Below are 11,655 nucleotides of genomic sequence, written 5' to 3'. Positions count from 1 at the left end.
AAATGTGCAACAATAGCAATGACATTGTCGTGCCACGAGCGCCTTTGCCACCACCGCAGCAGGTTGAGGCAACACAATAACTGTTGGGATGGTTGCCGCCGGTGAAGGAGCTGCTACACTGGATGACGTGCTGCTTTGCAGTGCGGCCAGTTGACTTGCAGCGTCTAGCGAACGCTTATCCACCACTGAGAACCGTGAAGACATAGCGGTCACCTGCTGAACCACCTTGTCGAGCTGCTTCTCTATGTTGACCACCATCTTGGCCACAGCCTACGAACTAGCGCCCCCCCCCCCTCACAATATCAGAACCTGGCATCTTTGATACTAGAGGGATAAATACTGCTAGGAGGATAGCCGGGCGATGTCGGTGGCTAGGGAGGAGATATTAGACTATAGGGAAGACATATGAGAAGCGGACTAGAAACTAGATTGATTTCTATTGCTTGATTACAATGAATGCTATGCCCTCCTTTATATAGAAACCGGCCCTAACAAACTATCAAATCTTATCTCTAACTAATCTAATCCCTAACAACCAATCTAACTAATCTTGTTAACCAATCTTGGTTCGTGCTACAGTGACATTGTTACTTTGCACGTGCATAAACAGTAATTCCTGCACATAACAGTTACCTACTGCAATATAGATTGTCTAAGTTTGCGGACTGTACATGAAATGGTGTCTAAATTTGTTTCCTTTTTTTCTTTTTGGTGTGGGCGGAGAGGGTTTATATAATTAGTTGTTTAGGTGATTGAATGCATTTCCATATCATGTTTCTTTATGCATTTCATGTTTCTTTTGGGTCTGAACATTTATGTTACCAGTACCATGTTTCTTTATGCAGTCCTCATTTATATCTTTATGCCCCATTGCTAGATTGAAGAATTTTTGGCAAAGGCTGATGAATTAAGTCAAGAGTCATGTTTCAAAAAGTTCACCCAAGTCTAGAGAAATCCTTTGCAAGCACAAGAATAAAGGTGCTGAGCATTTTGCTCATGGACTTTGTGAGAAATGCTACAACAAAGTAAATCACATTTACCATTCTCATAATACATTGACTTTCATATTTGATTCACTGTAGACACATTGTCTGATTGTCAAGTTTACAAACTCTCGGGTGGACTAGAGGGTGGTGCTGACCCTCCAGCTTTCCAACGAGCTGAAAGACAAAGACTCGAAGCCGCTAAAAGGGCTGAAGAAGCTGCTGCAATTAAGTAGGCAGTGCAGGGAGAATCCATTTGTGACGCACTGAATTCTGATGTTGAAAATACCATCATGACTCCTATAAAGGTAATATTTTTCAATAATCATTGTTATATTCACAATGGAGTAACTGCCATGATGGCATGGCTTGAAGTGGGAGATGCTTGGATGACAACTTTTGATGCGTGAAAGACAAATTAATTACTTTTGATTCATTATGTATACATTCCTCTCCTTTTTATGGGGACAACTTAGCTTGGTACCTATGAAACAACATCTAAACTCAAGGATGCTTATCTCTATTACAAGGAAACATGTATAAGGAAATAGACCCAACTGACAAGGAAACTTACTATTATTATATCTAGTTTTGAACTAATCTTGTGGCCCGCATGAACAGTGTTGTACCTTACCTGCACACAATATTCTTGAATTGATGCTTGTGAGATTCATTCTCTGTTAACTCTTAACTCTTCAAGTAAATAAGGCAGTGTTATAGTTTAATATTGTTTTTTTGTCATTTATTTGACACCATTCGTGCAATCCACGAATAATATGGAAATCAGCAATCCACGTGCTCGAACCATAACTTAGGCTATGGCTTTCCATCTCTAGCTACCCCAACTTGCTTGGGACTAAAAGGCTGTATTTGACCTTTTTCGTGCAAATCTAAGATTCTCCAAAATCATACCACCCCAAACTTGTTGAACTTACAGTTTTTATTTTCTGCTAATTACATGGATAAATTGTATCCAGTTTCATCTGCATTATATTTGTGTATAGATGGTATATCTAGATTGTAGCTTGATGGATCAGAGTGAGGCTCCTAATTGATCTCAGATATCTCCTAGCTTCTGGTGCCCCAAGAAAACTGTTTGTGGATGTGTTGTGTACCAAACTGTAACACTTCGTGGAACTTCTCATACTGCATTATCTACTGCATCTGAAGTATAGGCTGGGACCCAGTATTATAGCAATATTGTCCAGTTTGAAATTTGATGATATTTCTAAATTTAATGTTCCACATAGTGTTCATGCTTTGTTCAAAATTTCAGCAGTGCACACATCAGTACCAAAGGAGGGCTAAGGAATATGAAGAGGTGGAGAACAGAGGGAGCAGTGCTGGTGCAAGACCTAAGAGGACAGCCAAGCATGAGATTAGGAACAACATGTTCTGTCTAGTTGGGAGTGGGATAGAAAGAGTCTGAATTGGTTAGTATAGTACGTCGTCAGCATCCTTGTTCAGGATGTTTTCGTGTCAGGCTTGGAGGAAAGTTTTTGTAGGAGACTTGCGGTCCTTAAGTGTGATCGTATACTTCATTGGAGTTAAGGAAGAAGAATTGGTCTATTTTCTTCAAGCCATGCAGTCGTCTTCCTCTGTACAACTAAAAAGATAGCCTTTTGTTCTTTGATAGGATCGCTGGGTGGGTAACAATACTATTTGACACCAGAAGGTGACTTTGGATTCTTTGGACCCCGAACAATGGTTCTGTTGTGTAAATGTATCAGAATGCCTAGCTGCTGCAAGCCTGTAATCGTTAAATGGAACAGTTGAACCGGCAAAATCTTTTTATTGCTTAATGTAGGGATGTGGTGCATCCCATATATATCATTTGTTCATTAACTTTTTCTGTTAGAATTCATTTTGTGTGCTTAATTTTTTTCTTTTTGTTCTCTAGAAATTTACGTACCTTCTTTTATCAGGGTATAAGTGGAGATAAATCTTTGACGATTACGTCTGGGGAAATTACAAATGAGTCTGTATTGTCCAAAGATCCCGAAGAGGGAGGTTCGTTACTTCCTGCACCACCATACTCAACAATAATTTCAGTTCAATTTTCGCATTCTGGATCCTTGTTAAGTTGATGGTTGCTGAATGTCATCTTGCATCCTTAGGTAAAAATTGTAAAGGTGATGCTTATCCAGAAAGTCTTTCTGATATCGATGATGTGGAGGTACTGTATCATTGAATTTTTTTTTTATCAGGCTTTTCAAGCTTTATATGGCACTCCTTGTTAGGGGTGGAGAGATGACCAGATAATCCTTTTCGATTTGCTCTAATGCTACCTATTAATTTTGTAGGTTGATTAGTACCTTCACAATGAGGAAGAAACACTATAAAAAGGTTATCTGGGAGGAAATGAACAAGCGTACCTTGAGGTAGTTATGAACTTATGGAAACTCTACCAGTGTGGCGATGTTTCTCATCCTGACCAGAGGATGCAACCGTCTGCTGATTGCTTTTGCAGGAACAAGCAGCAAAGGAAGCTTTGGCAGCTGAACTGGCAGCTAGAGGTGTGGGTGTGGAAGAGGGAAAGAAGAAAGTATGAAGCGTTTCTGTGCAATCAAGCTTCTTGTGTACAGTACACATTTGTTTACAATTTTAGGTTCAGTTCATGGTTAACCGTGGATGTTTCAAATGTTGAAACGAAAACATAATGAAGATGCCAAGAGCTTGACACCTGCGGAAACACCAGCAGAAGCAACATATAACATGTTGAAACGAAAGGTACTAACTTTTGTTCTGCCCCATACATCAAAAATATATTTTTCCAATGGTCGTTGTAATTACATTCTCAACTTAGTGTGTAAACTAACTGAAATTTCATATACAGCGTCTCTTATCGCAGAGACTTGGGTCAAAGATCAACGTGGATGCTGTTGGCGGATTGTACAATGTATGTCTCCTTTGTTTATGATAAGATTATAAATCATTATTGAATCAAGGATTAAATTACGTGCTGTTGTGAGTTGTATGAATTATTTGCTCTGTACTATTCTATGCTATTTACTTTCATAAACCATTCTTGCTTGCGTCAGATTGTAATGAGCTGAATTTTTTTAAATAAATGAACGGCCTAATCTGTTGCATTTTATATGACACAATGTTAATTTATCCTACAAGCAGACTAAAGACGAAGGCGGCAATGCAAATAAGAAAGAAGACATGGATGTGGGGGAATATGCAAAGGACAATGGTGATGGTGAAGCATTTGATCATGGTTATGACTATGCCGATCACAACTACGATGGCTACGACAACGATGGAGGTGTAGGCGTGTAGCCTATGATGATTTTGATTTCTAATGCATTTGGAGAACGGCAAGCTGAATATTAACTTCCAGGACACTGGAAATTATGTCGCATCCACCCGGAAGAGACCATGGCAAGATTATTTACTAGTAGACCACAGTTTTAATTTCTGTTACGAGTTATGATTGGTTATCGCTGGGCTGATAGGTAGTCAGTGTAATTGCTTTTTGTGTAGTGATTAGAACTAGGGCCTGTGAGCTTGTGCCTGATTATCGTTTCACTACACGAATTTAGGGTCCGTTTGGATCGATGATGAATCATCCCGGAGATGGCCATCCACGAAAATGTGTTTGGTTGCGGGATACGGAATGGAGCGATTTGAGAAAAATAGAATATTCACTGAGCAAAACGGTCGGACTGAGCCATCCAAGTTGGCTTTTGTGCTCGTGTTAGACACGTTTGTGTGATTTTTATTTAGCTCTCTATTTTATTTGGAGTATAAGTGGTTTTAAACATGAGCGTGACCAAACTATAGTTCATTAGCAACCTGTTTTAATTGGTTTGATATAAAAACATGAGCTAATATTTAATTAAAAAATTTCAAAGAAACCTACTTTTATATCTTATAATAATTTTTAATGCTTTAAATAAATTCTCAAAAATCTGGTAAAATTTATTAATATTTTTTATGTCATGTATCAATTTATAAAAAAAATTAACACTAGTTTATTTGGTAAAAAATAAGTTAAAAATTGAATTCAAACAAATTTAAACATGTACAAATTCATTCAAATACTTATGGAATGTATATAAATATAATGGATATGATATTCATTTAAATACTTATGAAATATATATAAATATAATGGATCATCATATCTGTTCCAATACTACTAATTAAATAGAAAATTAATTCATTTTATTCACTCTAATTTCACCAACTAAATAAAAAACTAGCTCATACTATCTATCCTAATTAAACACAATATTAGATTATTCCATCTTAAAAAATATGAATGATTCTATTTCATCCAACTTTGTGCTCTGATCAAACTCGCTCTTAATCTTCATGATCTGCAGGGTACCTCTGTGCGAACAACTGAAAAGGCCCTACGTTGTAAGCCTACAATTTTTTTAGCCCTTTCTTAATGAATATTTTATTATTAGCCCCCAGTGGTGCCCGGCGCAGTGTCGTGACTATGCCTGTCACGCTGGACCTCGCCCGTGCACGTTGTAAACCCGATTTCTCTTGGAAATTAATCGTAGTGAATATACCTGCCCTTTTTTAGAAAAAGAACAAATATACACTTCCGTATATTGTGATGTATCCCATCCTTGTATATATGTATTCAAGTCATCTAAGTTGTTGTTGGTCCAAGTCCCAACTAGTCCCTCTAATTAAAATAAATATGGTTTTAGATTACGTGCAATCAACTGTTTTAAATTTTGATTATAAATTATTTTTTATATATTAAGTTTAGATACTGGAAAATGGGATGGTTTTATCTCGAAAAATATTTTTATAATAATATATTTTTGTTATACTTTATTAATATATGAAAAAATAATAGTCAAATTATATTTTGAGGACTGTGATGTCTAAACATCATTTATTTTAGAGCCGAGGGAGTACTATTTATTTGCTTCGTGTGAAAGTCATATGTGCAACTCAACTAGAATTGGGAATCGATGTTTGCAGTTGGACTCCAATTTCAGGCAATCCGGCATGCTCGGTTGACCGCTCACCGTGCAAATTCCTTGCTTCCCAAACTTGTATAGGCTCCCCACTTCCCTCCGCGCGGAAGAAGAAGGCCACGATCCCGACCACCGCGGCTGCGCCTTTTCTTCCACCTCCTCCCGTAGGCGTCCTTATCCCGCGCTCCCTGGACGCCGCCGACGCGGATCCGGTCTGGACCTGGGGGTTGATTTCTTCTTGCCTTAGGTAAGGAAGCCCCGACTTGGATGGGTAATTGCTCGTTTTTCTGTTCCGCGGAGTCTTTTCTTTCCTCTCAAATCCGCTCCTGGACGCATGCTTTTCTTCCCCTGCGTCCGACCCAACCGCGATCCGTTGGGCGGCGGTTCGCAACCTCCGGCCCCCTTCTCCATGCGCGACCCGGTCAATCGCGGTCAGCTTGACCCTAGGCGCCGGTGCGGACGGGCAGGTGACCCCGCGATCTGCTTCACCGTCAATGCTCCTCATGTGCTACTGCCGCACTTCCGCGTCGAGTTCTGCTCTGCTGGAAATATTGATCTACTTTTACTGTCCGATCCCCGACCAAACATTGCAATTGCTTTAGAAACCATTCCTTAGTACAACCAGACAAACAAGATGGGTAAGGGTAATGATCTATAGTACCGTCACATGCGCTGCGGTTTGATTTGGTTTGAACCGAACAAACACCACCCAAATCCAGTTAATACTTTCTGGGATGGAATCCAGTCAGCTTGTTAAAATGTGTTGGATTTCTTTTCTGCGAGCTCTCAAATTCAACTAATATTGAGTTTGATTTCTTTGCTAAACGCAGTTTGTTTTCATCTCCTAGAGTAATTTTGTGGGAGTGATTTTTTAAATAAACTATATATTTGGAAGCTGAAAAAAATAATTTCCTTAAATTCACTTTCTTAATAGAATCACTTCATCTATAGTGAGAATCAAAATTTATCATTTTCTCCAAAGAATCATTCTCCTAGAAAATTTGGATCAGAAAGAACTCTACAAACAGACCCTATGTTTTGCTGTCAGAAGGTTCTTCTCACATCTTCATTTTCAAGATTGTGGAGATTATAGGTTTCTTCCGATTGGGTATTCAGAATGCTAAGTTGCTTGTCACCTTTTATTTGCAGGTTTGTGATCACAAGGTGCAATGGAGCTCCCGGTTGCGGATCCTGGACCAGAAAGAGGTGAAGGCCCGCTCCTCCAATGCCCCTACTGCGATTTGGAGGCAATGCACAAGCTGGCACAGATCCTGCTCCCTGGCCTGGCTGCGGTATGCGTCGACAGTACAACAGGCGATCTGTTCAGGAACCCATCCGTTGTCGCCGTTGACCTGAGAAAGGAGATGGTGGACTACGTCACGCAGAGGAGCAAGACATTCATTGCCGATGCTCTAATCGAATCGGAGGTGAATCAGGACCCTGAGAATGAGATGCCGGAGGACCCTTATGAGATCATTTCCATCTTTATGGATGATTTCAGCAGCACGAAAAGGAACATCATTGGCCATGTCTCTGGGTGGCTATTGAGTGACAGCCGTGAGGATAAGATCGATGACTTTGTGCAGGAAATGGAGATGACCCGCTTTTGGCCACTGGAGAGGAGGGAAGCTATCGCCGAGGTCCTCCTCAAGAATGTGGATCTGAAGACCAAGTTCCACTGCCCTGATAAATATGAAAACGAAGAGCGGCTTGTGGATCATAAGGAACAATGCAGCTTCAGGCCTGTAACTTGCCGAAACGATGGATGCCGGGCGACAGTTTCTGTCCGTTGCATGCAGGATCATGATTCAGCTTGCCCGTTCAAAGTCCTTCTCTGCGAGCAGAATTGCGAGAAGGGCCTCTTGAGGCGTGATATGGATAGGCACTGTGTCACCGTCTGCCCCATGAGGCCAATGAAGTGCCCTTTCGGCTGTGATTCCTCATTCCCAGAGCGTAATCTTGAGGAGCACTGTTTGGAGTTTCTTCAGCCGCATTTGCTGAAGGTCCTTAAGGCAATTCACAAGAAAGGACTTACAGCAGACGAGCTGAAGGAGCGTGCTCTACTGATGGAAAAGGTTAGGCTTTTGATCTGTCTAGTACAGCATATGCTATTAATTTGAGCTGCCCTCTTGTTTGCTATCGAAATAGTTGTAATAAAATTAAATGAACATGCCAGTCTGATCTGATTACTCCTTTCAACAAAATAATTTGATTGCTCCTTTTGCAGGCTGATGATCATGGTAAACTGGCTAAAGCTTGGGACACGAGATCTCTTACTAATGTTGTGAAGGATCTTGAAGCGAAGATGAAGGATGACCGATGGACTTAGAGCGAGGGGGTTTCTGTACGGCCAAAATTCAAGATGGATAACGACTTGGTTTAGTTAAAGAATTTGTTTCTACTCAACAGTATACAGAGTTCTGCTTTATTTGTTCTGTTGCATCTCCTTTTATTTCTTTTTTTTCTCACGATCAATTCAAACTTCAGTATGTATATTTAAATTTTATTGTATCCCTGCAATTTTGTATGAGTATATTATCTTTTTTGCATATAAATTGAAGATTGCGTCATATTTCCAGTGAGCTCTTTCTGACATATACGTATGAACTGAGTAGCATATCTGCGGACCTGCCTTGCGAAGACAGAATCGCACCTTGTGGAATTTGCTTTTCTGGGTTCGACCATGCAAACCAACGCAGTAAAATCGACTCCAAGCCTCACAAAAAACAATATTGAAGCGATGAGACTTACGTAATCAAAATACGTTTTTTCCCTTGAGAAGGGGTGACCAGCATAATTTGAAACTAATAAAATCTGGGAACCAGCTCTTAGAGATCAATATACTTAATCGATAAAAAAAATACTGCATTGCTGTCACCTGGATTCATCAATGTAAGTGGCCATTGCGGCAAGCGAAAATCCGCTAAGTTACGCTGTAAACATGTGTACCAGCAATGGGAAGATCTCTCTAATTGTAGTTAAAAAGTGTTTGAATATGGGAATTGCGCACAAACTACATACTGCGTCTGCGTGGGCAGCTAGCGAGGCATCTCTGAACTGAAGGTGGCGACCACGACGGAGCACAGCTGCCCTGCCCTAAAGACGTCCAGACTAGAAAGCTTTTTTTTTCTTTCGAAACAGTAGAATCATCTCCTACTAATTATATATTAATTTAAAACAGAAAGGTACAAGAGAAGAATTACAAGCCAAAAATAAAAATTAAAAAGAGACCTAAACATGTTATTCTAAAGATACAAGCCATTGGAATATTAAGTCAGCATAACAAGCTCTAGCACGATGGATAACTAAATTAAATTTCTTCTTGAAAAGACTCCATATAGCCTGAATTGATAGGTGAACATCATTGAAGATCCAATCATTTCTAATTCTTCCAAATGCTCTAGCTCATGAGAATGATAATCTCCATAGCAAAAGGAACTTTTAATTTTTTCCTGAAGAGCATTATTGTATGAGTAGGTCCATGAAGAACGTTAATTCGGAGGTTTAGCAATGCCCAGCAATTACAAGCAAAATTGCAATGCAGGAAAAGGTGGCATCTGCTTTCCTCCAGCCGAAGAATGTAAAGATCACAAGTATAAGAAGGAAGATGCATTTTTTTTTCCTGCGCAAAAGCTCCCTTGTATTTAGCCTGTCCTTCAAGAGAAGCTAAAAGAAAACTTTGTGTTTCATCCGACAATAACTTTTTCAGTTCCAATTGAAAATGGGATGGATAGGATGATGACTATCTGTGTATTGAGTAACGGGGTACCCTGGCAAACAGATCCTGCGAGGGACATAACGGCTAGATTTTTTTTTAAAAAAAATAGGTATATCGCGCTACCAGGGTATGGTTCCGGCGACCAGTACAAGGCATTCGTGACCAGTCTCCCTGCGCCATCGCATAAACCCGTGACCAGTCTCACTGGTCACAGGGCTAAATCTGACATAACCTGTCCAATCGTATTTATTGACATCCACTCAAGTGTTTTCCTTCCCCAGACGCCAACTCTAGTGGACGAAGTCATGGACAGCGTAGAGGGGCATTATCCCATCTCGTAGCATTAAATTCTACAGAGTGAGACTTTTGCAGGTCGACACGACGCCGCACGACGGATGAGATATTGCCAGCAGGCCAATCAAGCAAGTGGTCGGGGATGGCACAGAAGGGTATTGTCTCATCTCGTAGCATTAAATGTTGTAGAGTGGAACTTTGCAGACCAGCACAGCGGCGCACAGCGATGGGATATACTGAACCCTCCGAGCAAGTGGACACACCCGGTCCTCTATAATGATGCCTTGGGTTAGATATTAGGATGAGCAGGGTTTTCTATTGGACTCACATGTACGTTCTCCTCCTCTCTACTATATAAAGGGATGAAGATCCCGTTTGTAGAGGAAGGTAGATCAAATCTAGCAACCAGCTAGAACTACCTCTGTTACCAATTGAAACGCCGTTCATGCACCCACTATCCAGCATACCCTATTTCAGGGTTTGCAGGCCTAAGGATAGTGTATAGGTTTGGTCTACCCCCAAAAGTTCAACTAGAATGAGAAGAATGCAAGAAAGCAAATGAGACAAGAATTTGTTTCCCAAGTTCGGATCAAATGATCCTACATCTCCGTTGAGGTGCTCACAAGAGCTGGATCTCTTTCAACCCTTATCCTCACCAAGCGACCATGAAGATCAAGCTTGGACTTACTTGAAACTTTCTCTTCCCTTGCTGAGGCGAGGATGACCTTCACAAACTTCTCAGGGCACTCCACAAGCTTAGGTGCTCTCCGGGTGATGCCTAGCCATCTAGGAACTCTAAGCTCCAAAAGTAGCGAACGCGAATCGACAACTTGATGACAAACTCAAGTGCTCAAAAGATGGATTTATGCCCACTAGTACTCAATCTTACTTTCCCAACCTAACTCTCAAAAGCTTGCAAGATTTGATGCACTAGAGGAGTTAGGAGACACGTTTATGAACGCGTTTGTCACTACATGAAAAATAGACAAATGAGACACGAAATTAGTATCGGGTCGTAATATGACATGTCACTTATGTTAAAAATGACGGGTCGTAGTTGTGACCCATCAATGATGACTCGTCATCAGTGACGGGTCATCTTAGGCCATACATAAATGATGGGCCAAGTTGTGACCTGTCACTTATGACTCGTCATTAGTGATGGGTCATCCTGGGCAAGTCATAAGTGACAGGTCAAGTTGTGATCTGTCACCAATGACTAACTTATCAGTTATGGGTCATCTTAGAGAGTCAACTTGACCCGTCACTAATGGCCAATTGCAACAGAGCAGGAGAAGGAATTTCAATTACTCAATCACTAGATGTATTAGTCAATTAGTTTGATGAAACATTATATGTATTAGCCCATCAACTCATCAATTTTTATGTAGTTGTGAGCAAAAAATAATTAACCTTCATAATTTATATCAATTATAAATCTAGCTACTATTAATTAAAATAATAACTAGTTATTAATTTAAAATAATAACTAGCTGCATTTATTTGCATACTATAAAATGTGTAGTAAAAGAAATAATGCACAATCAATAATTTGCTTATATAGTAAATATGTATATATCTGCTCAAGTTTGATGTAAGGGGTGACGCCTATGGACATAAACACGCATTCCGAAAAAGGGTGCAGAAACTTTTGTGGGTGAGAACTTAATATTCCAAACCATTTGTGGCCTCGAAAAATTCACCGAACCTG

The 11,655-nt window shown here is 40.2% G+C and overlaps 1 protein-coding gene and 1 pseudogene across 1 annotated transcript; both read left to right on the top strand.

Moving 5' to 3' along the window:
• Window positions 1-361: 361 nt before the first annotated feature.
• LOC133928010 (transcription factor IIIB 60 kDa subunit-like) lies at window positions 362-4,268 on the top strand (annotated as a pseudogene).
• Window positions 4,269-5,905: 1,637 nt separating this feature from the next.
• On the top strand, window positions 5,906-8,465 carry LOC133928666 (uncharacterized). Its single transcript, XM_062375102.1, has 3 exons — window positions 5,906-6,179; window positions 7,082-8,007; window positions 8,160-8,465. The coding sequence occupies exons 2-3, from the start codon at window positions 7,102-7,104 to the stop codon at window positions 8,259-8,261; spliced, it is 1,008 nt and encodes a 335-aa protein (XP_062231086.1). The 5' UTR covers window positions 5,906-6,179; window positions 7,082-7,101; the 3' UTR covers window positions 8,262-8,465.
• Window positions 8,466-11,655: the final 3,190 nt, after the last annotated feature.

This window comes from Phragmites australis, chromosome 9 (assembly GCF_958298935.1).
Source record: "Phragmites australis chromosome 9, lpPhrAust1.1, whole genome shotgun sequence".
NCBI lineage: Eukaryota > Viridiplantae > Streptophyta > Magnoliopsida > Poales > Poaceae > Phragmites > Phragmites australis.
Note: the sequence above shows the minus strand (reverse complement) of the source record. Positions and strands in the feature narration are given on the sequence as shown.